Here is a 21,692-nt window from a genome sequence, read left to right as displayed (position 1 = left end):
ATGGTTGTTTCTATAAACTTAACACGTTCAAGAAGTAACTTTGAACTTGCCACTGGCAGAGCGGCAGCTTCTGAGAGCGCCTGCGCCATTTTTAAAGCGGAGGCGCGGTTGCCAGGCAACCGAGACGCCGTGGTCCCAGACTCTAGGTCTTGCTAGAGATCATGGCCAAATTCGTGATCGCGGGTGAGTTCTTCTTCAGTTTACCATAGTCGCTGGTCAGCCTTGTTAACTGCCTTCTATTCCGCAGCCCATGCTCTGATGGATCACCTCGGGCTGTTAGGCAGTGGCGGTATGCCAAACTCTAGCGAGCACTGGGGACACGGTGGGGAAAAATGTTCATGTTTGTTTGGCCATGGCAAGTTTTAATTCCCACGGCGGTGCAAACATATAGAGAATAACTTTGATCTGCCGTGATTAATGCAATGAGGGAGAGGTGCACAGGCCTCTGGGCGAATATTCTCGTAATGTAGGGGTGTGGGATGGAGAAGGGATGGACACAGGGAACTAAGCAGAAAAACTGTTAACGGCACTATCCCAGATAAGGGCTAAAAGAGCTGCAGTCGAATGGAGGAACTGGATGCGGGAGTATGGCAGGACATGGGGTTAGACTTACAAAATAGAAACAAGACTCTTGTATCTTACAAACACCTAGGGGGAAAAATATTTGAACTAAATCTTGAACACAAAGAAGTGTCATTGAAAGAATTTAAGTAAAATAGAGTCAATGGATTTGCATTTTTAAAAAACTCATCTCCGCAGTCAGAAGCAATAACAACACCTAATGCAGCAGGATGCTTACTGTGTGTCTGCCTCCTCCCTTCTCCCCGAGTTGTTTAAAAGAGCTCCCGGCTGTTCTATCTCTAGCCCTTCATTCCACTCAATCTGGCTTCTAATTTGCCTTATATGCAAACTGGTTTTTTTTTTCCCCTGAAATCACCAATCTTAGATAAACTGTTCAGTTTTTGTCTTAGTTTATTTGGGGGTATACACCAGAGAAGACTGCTCGGACTTGGATTTAAGCCAACAGAAAGTATTAGCCAGCTGGCAACTACACTAGGCGTTCTAGATCCCAGTGTAGCCCCGAGTCTTTCTCAGGGTCAGCTTTTAGGCACAAAACCATTTTCTGGGTTGACATACTTCAGTTAACAAGAACAGTTACCCAGAAACAGAACTACAGAAGCCAAAGGTAAGGTTAACACACTTAGAGATGTCCCCAGAACTATAAGACTTCGATGGAGTGGGCCTTTGTTTTAGTTTTGGGAGGTGGTGCTGTCTACATGCTGAGTATTACAGCTTGAATGGTGCTTCCATCATGGAGTCGGTTGTGCTAAGGTCTGGAGCCCTCTTCCACGTGGACGTCTCTGTTAAACTGGACACAAATGATCTTTACCATCTCCTTGGAAGTACTCTTTTACTTCACTACTGCTTCAGATAAATATTTTTAGCACTAGAAGACTGGATTGTGGGAATACAGTAGAAAAGTTTCATGGCGTTTTGTATATAGCAGTAACAGAGCAGCGTTTCAGAGGGAGAGAGGGCAGAGGATCTTCTTAGTCAGAGCTTCCAGGGGAGAGGGGGCAGGGGACCTTCCTAGTCAGGGCTTCCAGGGGGAGAGGGGGCAGGGGACCTTCCTAGTTAGGGATTCCAGGGGGAAAGAGGACAGGGGACCTTCCTAGTTAGGGATTCCAGAGGGAAAGGGGGCAGGGGTCCTTCCTAGTCAGGGCTTCCAGGGGAGAGGGGGCAGGGGACCTTCCTAGTCAGGGCTTCCAGGGGGAGGGGGGGCAGGGGACCTCCCTAGTCAGGGCTTCCAGGGGGAGAGGGGGCAGGGAACCTTCCTAGTCAGGGCTTCCAGGGGGAGAGGGGGCAGGGGACCTCCCTAGTCAAGGCTTCCAGGGGGAAAGGGGGCAGGGAACCTTCCTAGTCAGGGCTTCCAGAGGGAGAGGGGGCAGGGGACCTTCTTAGTCAGGGCTTCCAGGGGAGAGGGGGGAGGGGACCTTCCTAGTCAGGGCTTCCAGGGGGGGGGGGAGGGCAGGGGACCTTCCTAGTCAGGGCTTCCAGGGGGAGAGGGGGCAGGGGACCTCCCTAGTCAGGGCTTCCGGGGGGGGGGGGGGCAGGGGACCTTCCTAGTCAGGGCTTCCAGGGGGAGGGGGGCAGGGGACCTCCCTAGTCAGGGCTTCCAGGGGGGGAGAGGTGGTTAAGTAGATGACTGAACAACTAGCTACCAAGCAGAGACGATGCAGGAAGAAACAGAATAATTTCTGTGTGGCTAACACCTGGAGCAGTACTGGAGTCTGCGGAGCTTACAAAGACAGTGTATGGTTAAACCCAATACACTCAGGTAGTAACTTTCAACCCCTAACTCTTCTGAGTGTAATAAGTCTTTCTCTGTCCCACCTGCTCCCCCCCCCAAAAAAAAACATGGAGGTTTATTATGAAAGTTTGGCCTTAATGTAGGCTTGTTTCTAACTAGCTCGTATAACTTAAATTAACCCATATTTTTAACCTGGTTTCTTCCATGCACTTGTTACCACATCTCCATTTTCCCCATCTTGTTTCTTTTGCCACTGGCTTGAGACTCTGCCATTCTTCTTCCCAGAGCTCTCTCTGTCTAGAACGTCCTGCTATACCTCCTGCCTAGCTATTGACCATTGAGCTTTTTATCAAACCAACCCCAGTGACATATCTTCACACAGGGTAAAGGAATATTCCACAATATCTGAGAGCACTTGATGGTGCAGATGCCAGAGAACCACGAAGCCACGGTCCCAGTCCCTAGGTCTGGCTGGAAATCATAGTCAAATTTGGTGGTAACTGAGAGGATTTGATAATCATGCAATTGAAATGAGTCGAGTAGGACTGGAAGAAAGGGTGCAGGGAAGAGTGTCCTAAGCCGAAGACAGAGGGAGACAACACAGATTCTCCTGAGGCACGTCCCATAGTTTAGACTTTGACCAAAGTATGTGGAAAATTTCCCTTAAAGATATAAGGCAAAAATAAAAAAATAAAAAAGATATAAGCAATGGAAATTTTATCTTACCCGCCGAGTGTTATGGATACAGCAAGAGGACGGTTAGGAGATTCTAGCAAGTGTAGGAAGCAACGGGTTTAGCATTGTGGTCAGTATGAATGGAGAAAACAAATGGACTAGGGAGCAATCTGAGAGACAAAATGTGTAGAACAAGATGTCTAGTTCACTAAATGACACAGGAAATAAAGGAAAAGTTAGACTCCTAAACAATGGACAGCTAGGTAGATTGGGGTTATCTGAAAAACTTTCATCAGAAGAATAAGTTTAATAATCTAGGTACTCGTAGTACTTTCTCTCTTTTGAGACAGAGTCTTGCTATGTAGCCCCTGGCTGATTTGAGGCTGGACTCAAATTCTATGTCTTCCTCCAGAGTGCTGGAATTAAAGGTATACACCACTGCACCCAACTACCCTTAATATTCTTAAATAAGGAGATGTGTTGACATAACTTCTCTAGGAGATTTAGGACTTAGAATTGAAATGACCCACATGAGATAATTATTGTCAACTGCACTGATGAAGCCAGTAAAAGTTTTTAGTTCTTTTATTAATGGCTAGAATAAAAGTGGGCTCGTGACTCTGAAAAGTCCCCTGGTGGCCAGGCTCAGGGGTACAGCATTTTTAAAGGCAAAACCTACCTTTTACATCTGTAATTTACATCGAAGTTAGGTGAGGGTCAGAATATCGCTGAAAAACTCATTCCCGGCAGAGCTTAGTAATTATTTCAGACACACCAAGACAATTATTTTTCAATGATGTCTTTTTTAGTTATCTTAAATTGCGTTAATTACTTTGATTAATACATCCAGAACATGGTCAAGGCCACGCAAATCCCAAATGTGTTGGGGGGAGGGGGCGCTGGAGGAGTGGAGGGCTGAGAACTGTTTAAACAAACCCAGTGGAGGACTGGAACGAGGTGGTGCTTGTCACCTCGGTCTTTTCAGAAGGGAATCCAAGTGCCCGTGACACATTCGGAAAGAGATGTGGAACGTGGGAAAGCGCAGGCGTCTGGATACGACACTGTGCTTGAGATAGGATTAGATTGCTACTTGAAAACAAGGAACTTGACCGGCAAACTATACAGAAAAAGTATGAAAATGTGTGCCTTGCCGAACGGTACCACTCAATGGATTGATGAGGAAACCGGAACTTGCAAAGTATAGAAATGACTAGCCAGGGATTTAGAAGGAAAGCCTGCGGAGTATACCACCATAGTGGTGGCACTCCAGGAATTACGCCACAGGAAGTGGAAACAGGCAAGACTGATAAACACTACCAGCGCCAAGAAGAAAGAGTTAAAAACTGCTTATTGTAGTAAGGACCTCAGGGTTCTTAATTTTTTTTGTATTTAACTTACATTTAATAAACTTTATATAATAATTTCCTAGCATCTTGTATATAATATAAAGTATAATTATGCAAAAATATGTAATGTATACTTAATACAATTTCCTTCCTGGAAACTGTGAGAGATGCTAGGTTATAGTGGAATAATAAATGAATGAAAATATAAGCGCCAAGGACAGAGGATTTTTAAAAGAAGTTTTAACAGAAAGGGGCACATAGAAAGCAGTGCCTGGGAAGAAGAGACAAGGACTCAGTGGAAGGAGAGAGTGAAGTTTAAGTTGGATGCATTTTAAATATTCCTGAAAGGAGACCCGAGAAACATAACAAAGTGTCTAATGGGGTGGGAATAGTTTGTTGAGCAAGGCTTTTCAGAAGACAAAAGCGGGAGTCAGAGTACAAGACCCCTTTCCTTTGGAAGCTTCTCCATTCTTTAGATCCATTATCTTCCCAGTGATGTCTGGGCAGAAGGAATCCAGATTCAGAAAAGGCAGGTAATTGAGGTCAAAGCAGAGTGCAGGGCTTTGACAAGCTAACTTCCCAGGAAATGGACAGGATAATTAAACGTGAGCCATAAAGTGGGTTTGAAGTAATTAACAATGGGTTTGAACTAGACAGAGAGGTTTATACATACAGAGGTGTTGAGAAGAATTGATGTTGAGGGGTTCATGAGGTTAAGGAAGGATGTTCCACAGGAGCTGCTGCACTTAGCCTGTCTTCCTAAACTCACATCCACCTGCTCTCTTGGGGAGGTTTAACTTCCTATGTGGTCCTCACTGCAAAATGTGCGCCTGCAGCTGCCCAGTGGCACCTGCACCCCAGGTTGGATCAGACGCCCTCCCACTGTTATGCGCCCCTGTGCTCTGCCTGTCCTTCCTAATGCGCTTGTCTGAGCAGCTCACCCATGATTCTCTCAGATAAGGTCAGCTAGGAAATAGAAGTTAGCTCCAGATGGGTCCTTCCCCCTCAGTCTCCCCACGGTTCTGGACCGTGTGTCAAATCTATAGGGGTCCCCCTCAGCCTCCCCACGGTTCTGGACCGTGTGTAACATCTGTAGGGGCTGTATTTCCACTCCTTTTACCTTCTGGTGTTGGTTTTATCTGTTTTATGTGTGCGGTCAGGGGAGGGGAGCTTGCAGAGGTTAAGGGAGAACTTACAAGAGTTGCTTCTGTCCTTCTTCCACGTGTGTCCTGGGGATCAAACTCGTGCCATCAGGTTGGGAGGCAAGTTCCTTTATCAGCTGAGCCGCCTTCCTGGACCCCGGGGTGGCTTCTAATGAGTTCACTGTCAGTATTAGTATGCCATGCTTAAATAGTATGCTACAGTTTCCTATGTGGTATAGCAGAGTACTGGAGGAGGGTAAATATTTAAAACATTCTCTTTTCTACAACATTTTATTAGGTAAGATCCTTATCTATGAAATATTTCTTATTTTTATTAATATAACGAAAACTTGAGGTTTGTGTTATAGAAGGTTATTTTGTAATTTTGTTATATTATGGCCATGGTGCATTCTCTAAGTGTCTGTCAAGTCCTGATAGCAGCATGGCAATTTGTGTGTGTGTCAAAAGAAAGCTTAGCCCAAGGACTGCCCACCTCTATCCAGGTCTCGTAAGGTGAGCATCCAAACTGCCTAGGCTCCCACAAAGCCAGTACGTGCAGTAGGATCAAAAACCCACTGCGATTGTTTTTGAATTCTCAGTATTCCTCATTGTCCGCTATGTTCACCTAGTCCGGATTTATCCCATGCTTTTTCAGACCTAGGCCAGCTGGCCTTGGTGAGTTCCCAATAGAACATCCCCATTGTCTTAGTGTGTGGGTGCACCCCTCGTGGTCCTGAGTTCCTTGCTCGTGCTCCCTGATTGCTCTTCGAGCAGATGAGGGAGGGGGACTTGATCGGGGGAGGGAAATGGGAAGCGGTTGCGGGGACGAGGCAGAAATCCTTAATAAATAAATAAATTAATAAATAAATAAATAAATAAATAAATTTTACAGCTTTAAAAAAAAAAAAAAAGAAAGAAAGCTTAGCTCACTTGAACTCTTCCAGGGAAAGCAAACTGCCCTTACTACGCCAAGGCAGAACTCCTGGCAGACTATTTGCAAAAGAATCTTCCTGATTTTCGGATTTTTAAAATCACAAAGCATCCTGATGTGTGGGAGGTAAGAACCTTTACCATTATTAAATGTGTTTATGTGAGAAAGGGTTCTACTTTGATTAAATACTTGCTAGGGCATCGTTTGGGCTTCCGATGATGACTGTATTCTGATGATGATGGATTAATGACATTTGGATACTAGTAAAAAGGAGTTCCTACTTATCAGCCTCAAAACATGTTCTTTTCTCACACCTAATAGCACAAAGGAGACTCCAATAAGTGGGATAAATGTGCTGAGTCCACCCCGCCCCTGCCATGAAAACAGGTAGTTCGTGTTTAACACGCACTACTCTTAGCCTTTCCTTTCTCCTTCACACGGAGTCATACTGGTATGAGGACCTATTTGAGACATCTGTATCTGTGGCTGCGTCGCCCACTAAACAGACTTTTAAGGTGGAGAATTTGATGATGAAGACTTACTGGAAATCGCTCTTAGGACATCCTAGGAAGAAATGAAGATGAAGGCAGCAGCATTAGGCGAAAGGGGGTGGGGGAGCTACGACACAGCTACAGCAGAGGCATCAGCAGGTCCTCCAGAGCATGCTGGGGATCCCTTCAGAGGCACCCCATGCTAAAGACAGGTAGCGAGCATCAACCAGTCACCTGACAGGCACTGCCCCAAGAAAGGGAGCTTACTCTTCGTCAAGGGGAATTTCTTTAGCTGAGGTCAGTCCTTAACAATGACCTCTGGTATCTCTAGTGACTGAGGCCACAGATACCTTGGTTATAGGCGGGAAGGAACCTGGACTGTGCGTGACTATCTGCTACAGTCCACGTGCTGTGCCTCTGAACCCATGTGCTCCATTAAGGAAATTCACAGCATCTGGTAACAGCTGTACTGGGATGAAGATCAAGATCTTTCCCTGGGAAGACTTTATTAAGGGAAGGCTTGTTAAGGAACTGTATTCCCCATTGCACATGGTTTCAGAGTCTAACTGGCGCTCATCTCTCTTCCCTGCCCTCCATTAGAGGTCTCCCTCTACCGCTCTAGGCCACGTGTTAGGTGGGATGGCCTCCTTCTGTATACTTAGGGGATGTGAGCCCCAGTCCCTTTGAAAGACACAGCCATTACACTTTGCCCCTTGTATGGTCAAAAGTGAGTATAGCATTGCCAAAGACGCTCAAATTATAACCTGGATGTTAAATATGCTTTACTCTGGGTAGTAGCTGTTGTACAGTCTCCCGATTAGCAGGCCCAGTTACCCCTTCCATAGCAACAACTTCTTTCTTTGCCCCCTGGTCTCTCATCTCACTGTGACCAGTGTTGGCGATAGCTTAAAGGTGGGATTCTTCTTGTGTCCTCTGCCAGAAAAGCTCCTCTTCAGACTTTTAAAACCTTTCAACTCACACAGACTAAAGAAAATTGGGGAAGCATAAATTCTCTAAGAGGGCCCCTGGGAATGATGGTGAACAAGGTCTCTCTTAATTCTGCCCCCCTGGTTCCTGAAGTCTAAGTAGTCTACACTGACGTATAATACATTTTGTGACTGGGAGGAGCGGGGTCGTTCTTGCCATGTGTCAGTCTTCTAGCTGGTATCTGCAGCTTTGCTGGCCTGCGTTGCCCCTCTCTCAAGCTTGGTGATGCTCAGCACTGTACCCCTTCTCTTATAAAGCGATCCCCTTGGTTCACAGATATGTGCAGGACCTAGAGTTGGCAGGTCAAGCATTTCCTAAAGTCTCTGGCAGGGTTTCTGCTGAAAGCGCAAAGAGCAGGAAAGGGAGTTCCCTACCCAGCGCGTCTGCCGATTTCAGTCTAGACAGATTGTTTGCCTTACCTCGTGAAGAGAAGCCAGAGTCTTCTGTTTCTCACAGAGGCAGTTTTGACGTCCTCCAAGGATGGTGCCGTCATCAAATGCTAGCACTGGTTTTTGTCGCTGGCTTGCTGATCCTTCAGCCATGGTAAGAACTACCTAGGGTTTTAAGACTACAAGCCCTTCTCTTGAACTCTTGCCTAACTTCTTGTGACTGTCCACGTCATCACGTCTGTGGCGCTGGCCAGTATTCCTCTCAAAGCTGATACTCTCTAGAGAACACTTCCCCGTGCTCTGGACCTCCATATTTTATCATCCCAGTTGGCAGCCACACAAGGCTCCTTTTATTTTTACTGTGTTTCTTGTGACTCTGGTGAATTAAGCATTGTCTGGCCCCCCAAAATGTGGTTGATTCCTATACCCTGTGCCCACTAGCCTTTTGAAATTAACTTAGGTATTTATTTATTTTGTGGTAAGGCCTGCATGTGCTAAGATGTAAGGGAAGGTGAGAGAATATTTTGCTGAGTCAGTTTTATTCTTTGACTATGCAGGTCCCAGAAATGGAATTGTTGGCGGGCTTGGTGACAATCACTGTAACCCACAGAGTCATCTCAGCAGCCGTGCCCTACACCTTTGACCTCTGCTTCCACATCCTCCCTGGCAGGTTTACTACTTCTACTTTATTTGAAACATCATTTTCTCCAAACTTTTGACTTCCAGTCAAGTAACATACTACTACTATATTCTGGGTCTCCACGAGGTGTGCCCTCCCAAACTTCTGACTACCAATCAAGTAACACATTACCACTGTATTCTGGGGTCTCCACAGGGGTGTGCCCTCCCAAACTGCAGAAGAGTGAGTCACACTGAAGAAATCTTCCTGCCCACCTTTAGGTTCCGTTCCGGATTCAGGACTCTGAGTATTCGGTCCTACACATTCTTCCAGGGCCTGAAAGAACGTTGGCATATTCTCCTCGGAACAGTCTCTCGGAGTAGATCACATTCTTCCCCCAGCCCAGTGTGTCACCAGCCAAGTGGTACAGTGCTTTAGAGAGGCCGTGTTGGAAATATCTGTCTTCTTGCTTTGGGATGAACTGAGAGCATGGACATCTTCAGAATTAGCTAGAAATAGAGTTTGTTTGTGAGATGGCCTCAGTACACGTGCCTCCAGGGGTGGGGCTTTAGGACCACTCAATTGTACCTTACCGATAAGAATGCTGTCCTCCCTGCTTCTCAGATCTTACCATTAGCCCTGACTGACTCGGAAGTTCCTATCTGGACCAGACTGACCTGGAACTCACAGGGATCCACCTGCCTCTGCTTCCCCAGTGATACAATTAAAGTCATGAGCAACCAGGCTCACGACCATTTTCTAGGTTTATATTTTTCCATTTGAAGGTATCTAAATGTATTGTGCACACATAGTAGCATTAAAAGCAAGCTGATCCTTTGTTGTCTAAATCCAAGAATACTGAACTGAATTCTTAGGCAGATTTAATATATGACTTTTATTGGAATATTTTTCCACAGGAGTGGCTAGAAGACATTTGTGAAAAGAATAAATGGGACCACAGCACCTCCCCCATTATCTGGAGAGAGCTACTGGACCGTGGAGGCAAGGGCTTGCTTTTGGGAGGATACAATGAATTCCTGGAGCACGCCCAGGTGTGGGAACTGCATTGCTTATCTGTTCAAATATCTTTCTCTTGACATTATTTTGTATTTCAAATGTCTTGCTTTCTAAGCCATTACATCATTTTTCTCCTTGCCTGTTTTCTGTTCAAGTCTTTGTCTGACCATGTTCTGTTTTCTGAGGTTGAGCTTTTTTTTTCTGATATTTAGCTTTACTATGGTGTCACTTCCAGCATGACAACGGACCTGATGATGCTCATTGCTAAAGAGAACCTGGAGGCACATATAGAAGAAGAGGTGGAGAAAAAAACCCTGAAAGATCTCATCACCCCCCTGCAGGTCTGGATTGCCAGGTGAAGCTCCAGGATTTAGGAGTCTGGGTTTTTATTTTTTAGAAAGGATAGTGAGATGGGATTGATTGCACAATGAAAGAACACCAAAAAATGTTCGAGACGCATGTGTGTATGATTGTGTTCACAGGTCTGGGTTGGTGCATGGACACGAGTTTCTCTATCCTCCAGCACCCATCCCCGTGTGATTTAAGATTCATGTGTGTACGGGTCTTCACACGATCTAAACCAGCTTTGCTGGCGTGTGTCCTATGATCATTGCTCCCTCCCTCTTCCCCACCTGCTGGATTCCCATGGTTCTTTCTCTTGCACGCACGCAATCCTGATCCCCAAAGTCTTCCTTTTCTCCTTCTCAAGTGTGCTTCTCGGTGTCCCCGCTTGTCACTTCCTCTTTTTCCATCTCTGCCCTCTCTCTGTGTTATTCTTTCTCTCTGAGTTTCCATCCCCTCTGTCTAACTCACATTGTCCTTCTTGCAATATGTGGTGTCCTAACATACACCTGCTTGAAGGAAATATGTAAAATTATGGAAAACTACAAACACTAAAAAGATTCAGAAATTGTACATAGATATCCATGACCCTCTCCAAAAGAAAGAACTGAAATGGATATCACCTCTGTGTCTTCCCCAAGTCCACCAAGAGAAGTAGATGTTCTCAGATGCAATTTCCAACTCCCCACAGTTGATCATCACTGAAATAGAAGACTCAGGTACAGTTAGTTTCGGATAGAGTGAACATTCAGTGCTTATCCTCGCTATTTCAGGAAAGCCTTTGCTTTGTGAAACTATGGGAAAGATAGTCTGCCCCAAACTAAAGGCAATCACTCCTAGATAAAGATGGAAAAGGCGGTGGCTAACTGAAGCAGGCACTTTTGTCTTTCCACAGAGAAGCAGAAGAGTCTGAAGCGAGCTTTTGCCTGCTTAGTTATTTGTTCTTGCTTTGTTTTCTGCACGCGATCAAGCTCTTTCATCTGAAACATCCAATACACCAGTCAGCTCTTACTTTGTTGTATTCCCAGATGCCAGGATGTGTGAGGAGTGAGACGTTCTCATTCCGCTTGGGATCCTTAGGCACGTCTGTGCAGGTGGGAGGGTTTCCATGGAAAACAGTGACTCATCCTATGGAGCACACACAGAAATATCTGTTAAGAGTAAAATGTGTAAATGAGCAAAGGACCTAACCATTTTCCATCCAACTTTTGCATTTAATCAGCGCGAGCAATACTGCATGCTACCACATAATCCCCATCTTGCTAAGTGGAGAAGTGTTTGGAATGCACAGAGAGATCAGCCTGACCCTGTTTGACCGGGAGCAGATGGAAAGCTACCTGGAAAGCTTAGTGGTGGAAATTGAGGACTTGGCATCGCCCATCCTCCGCAGCATCTCCCTCTGCACCAACACGGAGGATGCCTTCCTCGGGGCCCAAGTCATCGTCATCCTGGATGACAGCACAGACGAGGAAGTGTGCACCCTGGAGAGCTGCCTGAGAAGCCGGGTGCCACTGTGCCGCCTCTACGGTTACCTGATGGAAAAAAATGCTCACGAGTCCGTCAAGGTCATCGTGGGCGGGAAAACCTTTGTGAATCTTAAAACAGCCTTGCTTATGCAATATGCCCCTAATATCGCGCACAACATCATTGCGGTGGCTCTGGGGGTGGAAGGCCAAGCAAAAGCAATGGTGGCCCGGAAGATGAAAACAACCCCAGCCAGTGAGTGAACGCCTACTGTCCTGTTTGTGCTTTGATACATGGGTCAAAAAGTGGGGAAGGAAAACTGCATCCTACAGGACCACCTAGGGTGTGTGACACAGAAGTAGAAGAGAGATGTAAGGAGTGTCTTAGGAGTGATGGGTGGAGCCAGTGTGGTCCTCCCTCATTGGGGGATGCCACTTAACAACCCCATCCTCCCTACCTAGCTTTTTCCTGTACACATATATTGTGATCCAGTTTAATTCATAAACCCGGGGCCATGAAAGACTAACAGCAGTAAAGAGTGATAACCTAATAAGCTAACAATAACAACATACAATAATTAAAGTGACCTAAAAGTTACCCACTGCTTATTTTTGGAATTTTTCATATAATCAAGTGCAGGGACAGAATTGTAGGTTAGTTGTAGAACTCTTGCCTAGCAGGCCCGAGAACCCAGGCAAGCACCAAACCTGCTGCATCCTCCATAAAAAGAGAAAGTGTCTAACTGAGGCAACCCTGTGGATGAGGACAGGGGCTGTGCAAGCTTCTCTTCATCCACCTTTGTGACTTTGCCCATCATTATAAAATTAGCAAATATTTGTTGTAATAAGATATCTATTAGTCAAGTAATATTTTTAACCTAATATCCCACTTTCCCCACAATAAGAATGGGGAAAGTGGTGTGTGTTGTTTACAAATTCTCAAGGCTTTGTAAAAACAGCTTTGCCTCCTTTCCCACTTCTGTCCTCAGAATTATCATGTTTAAAAACAGCAACTCCCTCCTGGAATCAATGTGAAGATCCAAAGAGACAACGTCAGGGTCACTTTTCTGTTGTCACGAGACACCTTGACCAAGGCAACTTATAAAAGAAAGCATCTAATTGGGGGCTTGATTACAGTTTCAGGGGGTTCAGACCATGATCATGGTGGCAGAGAGCATGGCAGCAGGCAGGCATGCTGCTGGAGCAGGAGCTGCAGGCTTACATCTGACCTATAAACTTGAGGCCCACCCCCAGGGACACACCTCCTCCAAAAAGGCCACACCTCCTAATCCTTCCTAAACAGTTGCACCAGCTGGGACCAAGTAGTCAAACATATGAGCCTATGAGGGCATTATCATTCACACCACCACAGTCAGTATTTCAAAAGTGCCCATGAGAGCTGCCTGATGCACAGTAAAACTTAAAAGGAGATTAAACCTGCAGGTTTATTATATCTAATTAAATTTCGTTATTGATCTTTCTATTGATAGATATCAGAATCATATGAAAATAAGACTGGATCACATTTAGTGTATTTTAGCTCTGCATCCTTAGAGCTGGTCCTTTATGTCTAGACTAACAGCATTTCTAAGGATGGAATTACAGGCATGCTGGAAACAAAAGTTGGGGAGACCGTGGATGGGAACTGACAGCCATTTAAGTGCAGCACAGGGTGCCAGCCAGGACCAGACAGTGCTGTCAGTCATCTCTTGGCAGGAAAGCTCGGAATACTTCTGCCTTCTTGCATGCAGATTCAACATTTACCCTAAAGCTTATTCTAATACTCTTTTTCCTACAAAAGAACAGACAAGAATTTAATCTCCTGGATACAGATTTTAAGTACATAGATGTGCTGGTTAGTTGTATGTTAACTTGATACAAGCTAGAGTCATCTGAGAGGAAGGAACCTCAACTGAGAAAATGCCTCCATAAGATCAGGCTGTAGGCAAGCCTGTAGGACATTTTTAAATTAGTGATTGATGGGAGAGGGCCCAGCCCATTGTGGGTGGTGTGGTGGTCCTTTGTGCTAAAGAAAGCCAAAGGGAGCAAACCAGTCGATGGCACTTCTCCGTATCCTCTGCATCAGCCCCTGCTTCCAAATTCCCCCCCTGACTTCCTTCAATGGTAGACTACAGTGTTGAACTGTAAGCCAGATAAACCCTTTCCATCACAATAGCTTTGATCATGATCTCATTACAATAGAAACCCTACCTAAAACAATAAATGAGTGAATAAATAAAATTCTTTTTTAAATTGCGTAAACCCTTCTACAAAATCAACAGTTGCAAAATCACAAATATTAAATTCCAATTCTTATTTTCTCCAGCTCATATTCTTTTATTTTTCTCCATAGATATATAACTAACAAATATAACTGTGGTATTGTTTTCTCATTTATCCCCTCTATCCTTTTGGCTGGTTTGTTTTCTCTTAAACCTTGGTTTTTTTTTTCTTTCTTTCTTCTGTTTGTTTGTTTTTCTGAAACAAGGTTTCTCTGGGTAGCTTTTGCTGTCCTGAAACTTACTCTGTAGACCAGGCTGGCCCTGAATTCACAGAGATCTGGCTGCCTCTGCCTCCCGAGTGCTAGCATTAAAGGTGTGTGCCGCCACCGCTGCCTGGTTTAAACCTTGTTTCTAAAAGTACCTCCCATGAACAATATTATTTCACAAGTGATGAAACCTCCAGAGAGTTGTCATTTATGTACATTTCTAGTTCAGTCTAGAATCAAAAGGGCATTTTCAAAATCCAAACAGTTGAAAAGTTTCCCTTAGGGCCAGGGAAACATCTCAGTCAGTAAAATATCAGGTGTGACTACATACATAACTACATGTAACCCTAGCACACCGGGATGGAGACAGGCGCATCTCCAGGACTCACTGGCCAGCCAGGCATGCCCCTTCTTAAAAGATACAGAGAAGAGTGGCTGAGTAAGATTCCCAATGCAACTTCTAGCTTACATGAGCACGCTCACCCATACATGCTTGTGCGTTACACATCCCTGTGGGGGGGGGGGGTTGTGGGAGAGAGAGAGAGAGATAGAGAGAGAGAGAGATAGATAGATAGATAGATAGATAGATACAGAGAGATAGATAGATAGATAGATAGATAGATAGATAGATAGATAGAAGTTGAGCAACACAAAGGATACAATTTCCATTAGCGATCTCTCACGGCAGGTTCTCAGTATTGCTTGAATTACCCATCTAGTCCACGATTCCCAAGACAGCACTAGTGACAACCAAGCCCTGATAATTAGGGAGGTGAACCCCAGCTTCAGCACAGGCTAGAGAGCTTGGATTCATTGGCTCAACCCTAAAACAAATAGATACAAAGCTTTGCATTTAAGTAAATTTTATATTGATGGTCCTTATGATTATTTCTGATTCTGTTCTGTATAGGCATCAAAGATGTAATAATTTGGGGTAATATCAGTGGAAATAACTACGTTGATCTGAGGAAAGCCAAAGTTTATGACTATGACTGTGCTATTAAGGGACCTCCTGGATATTGTCACCCAGTGTTAAACTTGATTTTTGACAGGTACAGTATATTTTTAAGTGAAATATACTAACATTAGATAATAATATAGTGTATATAGACTTAGATAATAATATAATGATATATAACAGTTGAAAGCACTATTGAAACATCTTGTAAAATTTGCATAAAATAACTTGTATTGTTTATGCACATTTTTTGTTTTCTACCAAAGAATCAGAAAAATCCACAGAATAGTAACTTATTGGCCCTCATCCCCATTTGATTTGGTTTAAAATCATGAATTTTTACATTTCAAATCGCCCAGAAAGTAGTTTATGTATTCTGCCAAAGTTGTCTCTAAAGTAGGTGTACGCAAAGCAGATGTCAATATAAAGACAGATGTATATCAAGGAGAAAGTAGTTGAGCATTTGGAGGAAGAGGAGTTGTGATGACGAGCACTGTCAGGTTTACCATTAAGTCCCAAGAGAGGCGGAGCTGAGAAGCCATGTGTCCCAGGAGCAGAAAACCTCCTGAGGTGGAATTCAACATCATTTATTAGTTGTGTGGCTTTGGGGAAGTTACATCAAATTTGTGCCTCCGTGGCTCTACTGATAGAACAGAAATGGTAATGTGGCCTGTCACATATAGAAGAAATGGGGAAATTAATGAATTCATCTTAACGCCTGCATGATGATGAGAAAGGAGAGGTAGCCAGAGCTCCTGAAGCACCGTTCTCATCGCTGCCCCAGTTCCCCAGTGCGGCCTCTCCTTTTCCCCCATCCTTTATTGCCCTGCCCTCTTTAGACCAGGGGATGGTATCCATACCGAGGAACCAGGTGTGCTGGGCTCCCTCTCCCGAAACCCCAGTCTTCTGTGTGTGCTACCTGCACAGGGTCAATGTTGCAGGGATCTGGGACCATTCTCTGCCTGGCTAATGGGGCAAACCTTGCTTTCATCCAGCTCAGCTCTTTCCTGAGTTTATCCTTCAAGACTATAAAACATGTTACCCCAAATCTCATTGTGAATGATTCACTGTTCAATGAACGTATTTGATTTTAAATGAAGGGTCTGATCGGTCCCAAGAAAGCATCGACATATAATTAATTACTTAGAATAAAAGAATTTTTTTTGTAGCCTATGGTATCTTTTCAGTGTTCCATAATTTACTACTACACTTCAGACTGAAATTTAATTGTTCCTTTCTGCCCAATTGCATTGCTTTCATAGGTAATGAGGACGCCAGAAGAAAGGGTTTGTGGGTCACATTACTGTCTAGATGGCACATAGAGCTCTCTGTGCTGAGTTCCAGGGCTCAGAGGATATCCTTTCCATCCCTCTCTCTGTTGGGAAATTGCTTCTCTCTTTTCTTGCAGTGAGTGGGTAACGAAAGAGTTTGTGATGAGGCTTCGGAACTTGAGCAGCACTGGAAAGGAATTTGGGGGCATTTTGGCTGCACACAGCATAGCCACCACACTGAAGTACTGGTATCATGGCTCACCACCTGGAGAGATTGTTTCCTTGGGGATAATGAGTGAAGGTAATAATTCCTGGGGTTTTGGTTTTTGTTTTTTTTTTTTTTTGGTTTTTGTTTTTTTTGTTTTTGTTTTTTCGAGACAGGATTTCTCTGTAGCTTTGGAGCCTGTCCTGGAACTAGCTATTATAGACCAGGCTGGTCTCGAATTCACAGAAATCTGCCTGCCTCTGCCTCCCGAGTGCTGGGATTAAAGACGTGTGCCACAACTGCCTGGCAATAATTCTTGTGTTAATGCTCTGTTTAGATCATAGCATGGTATATGATTTGTGTAGGTTTTAACAGGGCCATAATGCACTCATTCATTCATTCATTATCCAACTGCTCATTCAAAAACTCAACAATATTTATCGTGAATGTACTAGAGAGGCAGACAAGGGATTGCAGCCTTTAGAAAGCAATTCAGTAGAGTCAAGAAGAGCCAGGTCGCTAGAAAGGCTCATGATGTTTTCCTTTCTGTATCCAGCTGAGAAAGAGAAATCCAAATCTATTCTAGACAGAGACAGGGAGGCAGGCCAGGCTTTGTGAAGAGAAGGTATTGCAGGAAATCTCGAAGTCTTTGATTCTGACCTGGAAGGCTGTGGATGAGCACTGAACACCAATAGTGAAAACTCAGAGTCGGTATGCAAACGTGGAAGGAGACCCAACCTTCAGGAGACCAAGCAGAACCAGGAATGCCGAAAGGACTCTGTAGTCAGAGTTTTCGACAGGACTATCAGTTCCCCAGTGATGACATAATGGCAGGGAGGCTTGTTATTAATTATTAATTTTATTGTTAGTAATTATGAAAGCCTAGCCAATACCTTAGGCTTGTTTCTAACTGGCTCTTATAACTTAAATTAACCCATTTCTATTAATTTACTTTCTCCTTTATTTCCTCGTCTCCCTAGTGCCCATCCTGCTTGCTTTGTGTCCCTGGCGTCTCTGCCCTATTCTTCTCAGCATCCTCTGTGCCTGGAAATCCTGCCCAGTTTTTGGCCATTCAGCTTTTTATTAAACCAATTAGAGTGGCACTTCTTCAGAGTGTACAAAAAGATTATTCCACAACATTTCCCCTTTTTGTCTAGATAAAAAAAGGAAAAGGTTTAACTCTAGTGCAGTAAAACTGTACATGATAAAAAACAATTATCGGGTAAGAATTACATTTACAATGCCCAGTCCATTTGCATTATGAAAATTTATAGAAAATATTCCATTATATCTCCTATTTTAGCCCAAAATTTATATCTAAACCATTTTTCATAACCTGTATTATCATCCTAAAAATATCTTTTTTAGACCTTAAAACGTTTTTTTTAGATAAACAACTTAAGCTTTTATGTTTCTCAACCTTCTAAACATTACACCTCTTATATAAGTTTCTTTTCTGAATTTGGTAACAAGGAAAACTATAAAACTATAACTCTCTAGTCTGGAGTTCCTATCATAGAACCAAGGAGGATAAAATATTAGTTGAGTGCATAAAAAGTGCAAAGCAAGCAACTTCCAAATCTATGAAAAATGACAAAACAGCTGACTTCCTGGAAAGTCACCCAAGGTTCCTCTGTAATTCTGGTGGCTTCCATCTTTGGCCTTTCGGTCTAGAATATCTTACAGACTTTTCCATAAAGCAGAAGGTTGTACCTGGTCTTAAAAAAGTTCAGCAGTCATTTTCTTTGGTATCCTGCTTGTCCAATTTGGACAGCATACTGTCAGCAGTTGAGACAAGAACAGTTTCTTGCCCAAATAGCTAATTTTTGCCATAAAGAAAGCAAACACCTTGTGGAGGTTCTTCAATGGCCATCTTTCTTTTATGAAGTAAATTGGTGCTTCCAAGATCAGACATGTCTCATTGTCATGAAAGCTTTGTGCTATTAAAACATTAAAATGCTCTTAACCTCTGAGCCACATTGCCTGCTCTTCTAAAGGTCCTGAGTTCAATTCCCAACAACCATATGGTGGCTCACAACCATCTGTAATGGGGTCTGGTGCCCTCTTCTGGCCTGGAGGTATGCACACAGACAGAATATTGTATACATAATAAAGAAATAAATATTTAAAAAAATAAAATAAAACATTAAAATGCTATATTCTGTAGGTCTCCAAAGTATTTGAAGACAATCTTTTTAAAATGTCTCTGATTGACTTTGAAAACATATCTGACATGACTATAATTTTAATTGTTATAAATGATTGGCAACTAACCTATATTTCCTTGTTCTCCTAAATAGCTTTCAAGGACTAAAACTTTACATTTCATTTTTAAATGAGTTGCATATGTACAATCTCTTAAACAAGATAGAAACATATATACAGTGTAACAAAAAAATCTTAAATTGCATCAGTATACAAAAATACACATCAATGTAAAATATTTAAGACTAGTGATTGTTCAAAAGTAGATTCAATGATCCACCCTCTTATCTCACTGGTTCTATATTATAGTCTCCCTTTTTCCCTTAGGAAAAAGTCCTTGTAGCTAATCTCCTCTGATTAGCTTTCTCCCTGACCATGACCAATAACAACTTGTAACCAACCCCCTTAACAATGACAACCATCCATAACCCACTGAATAACCAAAAACCTCCCACCCTACCTCTTCTGAAAGTGGCTGTAATGTTCTTCAGGCTGCTTCCTGGGGGCACTGGCATTTTTAGGGGACCCTGAGAAAATTAAACAATGGTCAAATCCTGGCTAGAATAGTCTTTGAGGCTGGACCATCTCAGCTAACAGCCTTAAAGCTGTTCTGGATGCAGAACTCTGAGGAAACTGAAATAGAGGCGCTCTGAGAGACTGAATCACTTGGACCACCCATTTTCATTGGTGTCTGGTCCCCTTGCTCTGAAAACACACAAAACTTTTGAAGATAACATATATATCTGCATTAACACAAGTATAGACTGTGCACTGTACACAAGCCAGCCAAAGGTGATTTCTTGTTTTATGTTTGAGCATTAAAATGTACATCACCTGCCTTGTTGATTTTCTAGGTTGTTTCTTCATGTCTGTAGTCAGGATTTTCAAGGGGTACTCACCCAATCAAATCAGAGCTCTTTTGACCTTGAATAAATCCACAGCCTTTTATTTCCTTGGAAGTAAAAGCATAACCTCATAGTAACATATTGTTTTACTTCCATTTTGAAGCTAAAACATCTTTAAAATGAATAGGTTGGTTTCATTTAGTAGTTTTTTTTTTAATAATCGGATGTTTCTCAGCAGCTATGGCTTGCTCATCAGCAATCAAAAAAATTAAAGTCAACACAGCACCATACAGAGTCCAGACTCCTGTGCATTTCCCATCTCTGCATGGCTTGATTTTTTAAATTATTTATAAATGCTTTTCTTTTTTCTATGACTGTTGATACCATTTTCTTTTCTTTCTTAAACCTGTGCACACTTTTGAATGCACTATAACCTGTGTAGAGGTTCTTTCCATCTGTATCTGTCTTTACTAAGCATTTGCAACATTCTATGATTGTGTGAGGCAAATCTTAAACTGTTAAGTCAGCCACCTGCCTGGATCAGCTTAGCTCACGGTGCTGGCACATGGTGCTGGTCGATGGTTCCAGCCTGCAGGCATCAGCCGGTGGCTGTGCCTCTGTATGACCCTGAGCACCAGGCTGACAGACTGCAGAACTAAGAAGTTACATCTGGCTCTTTGCCTATACCTTTTTTTCCCACTTTCTCAGGTCCTGTATTTGGATATTTGAGCCCACACAACAAATGGTTGGATGCCATTTGTAGTCAGACTTTTTTGTCATATGATCAACTCCCTAATAATGACATGAAGACTTATTACTAATTATGAAAGCTCAGTTGATAGTTTAGACTTGTTTCTAACCGGCTCTCAAAACTTAAATTAACCCATTCCTTTGTATTTACTTTCTGCCTCGAGGCCTTATCACCTTACTCGTAGGGGACCCACCATGCTCCCTTTGCATACCTGGAGTACTTGCCCTTTCTCTCCCCAGCATCCTCTGTGCCTGGAAACCCTGTCTAGTGATTGGCCATTCAGCTTTTAATTAGACCAATCCGAGTGAAACTTCTTCACAGTGTAGTACAAAAAGATTATCCACAACAGGCTGCTGCCCATCAGCCAACACTGCAGAGGTATGCTACAAGCTAAGAAGTGTGTAGAAGTCTCCATCACTCTTACAAGCCAGCAAAGGCAGTGGCTGCTGCTGTGTCCTCTGTAGGTTCGGCCTTCAGCATTTCCTCCCTTTTGTTTCTCTCCATCTTGTTGGCTCCCTGATCTTCAAGCCCTGGCCTCTCTACTGAGTTCAAGGCTCAGTCGGTTGGAAACATGGTCATGTGAATGCCATGCTGTGAACCCAACCTGAGCCTGCTGGCTTTTCCCCCCCGTCAGACCTGCCTCTGGCATTGCTTGTGTTATCAGTAGGACCACCATCGCTTCCTCGCTCCAATTTCAGTGCATCTCAGAGACGTCTCCAAAAATCTCCAGTGTGAGAATTAATGTCTGTCTCTCTCCAAAATCTCTCAGAGAGAAAAAAAAATATTCCTATTTGTTTGTTTGTTTGTTTTTTGTTGTGTTTTGTTTTTAGACAGGGTTTCTCTGTGTAACCTGGCACTGTTTCTGTAAACCAGGCTGACCTCAAACTCATAGAGATCTGCCTACTTCTGCTTCCCGAGTGCTGGGATTAAAGGCATGCACCATCACTCAGCTCAGACAAAATATTCCTTTTTTTATGGACAAAGTCCCCTGCAAATCTTTTATTAGCACATGAAAATATGAAAATGTACCTCATTCTTTTAAATAATTTCACATCATTCCATCATGCCATGATTTAGGTAACTTTCCCTGTTTGTGAACAGTTGGGCTGCCTCACCCCCTCCCCTGTAAAGAACATTACAATTTAAAATTTACATATATGTTTGGACATTCATTTAGACAAATGTCAGAAGAATTTGTATAAATTTAATTATGAGTCAAAAGGACACACACACACACACACAAACACAGTATTTGT

General features: G+C 43.3%; 1 protein-coding gene across 2 annotated transcripts in view; it reads left to right on the top strand.

Annotated features, from left to right (window-relative positions):
* The first annotated feature begins 126 nt into the window (after positions 1–126).
* Positions 127–21,692, top strand: part of Mdh1b (malate dehydrogenase 1B) — a 38,696-nt gene continuing 17,130 nt past the window's right edge. Inside the window, exons 1-7 of one of the 2 annotated variants that reach the window (XM_041631945.1) lie at positions 127–183; positions 6,419–6,531; positions 9,809–9,943; positions 10,121–10,263; positions 11,473–11,969; positions 15,112–15,253; positions 16,568–16,731. In XM_041631945.1, the coding sequence (XP_041487879.1) occupies positions 162–183; positions 6,419–6,531; positions 9,809–9,943; positions 10,121–10,263; positions 11,473–11,969; positions 15,112–15,253; positions 16,568–16,731 (1,216 nt within the window). In that variant the 5' untranslated portion in view covers positions 127–161. Of the gene's footprint in view, positions 184–6,418; positions 6,532–9,808; positions 9,944–10,120; positions 10,264–11,472; positions 11,970–15,111; positions 15,254–16,567; positions 16,732–21,692 lie in introns of those variants that run through there. The other variant, XM_041631946.1, reaches the window with a different exon arrangement.

Source organism: Microtus oregoni, unplaced genomic scaffold (assembly GCF_018167655.1).
Source record: "Microtus oregoni isolate MIOR12 unplaced genomic scaffold, Mior012 000038F_ref0000394, whole genome shotgun sequence".
In the NCBI taxonomy this organism is placed as follows: Eukaryota; Metazoa; Chordata; class Mammalia; order Rodentia; family Cricetidae; genus Microtus; species Microtus oregoni.
The sequence above is the reverse complement of the archived record's forward strand: the minus strand, read 5'-3'. Positions and strand labels throughout refer to the sequence as shown.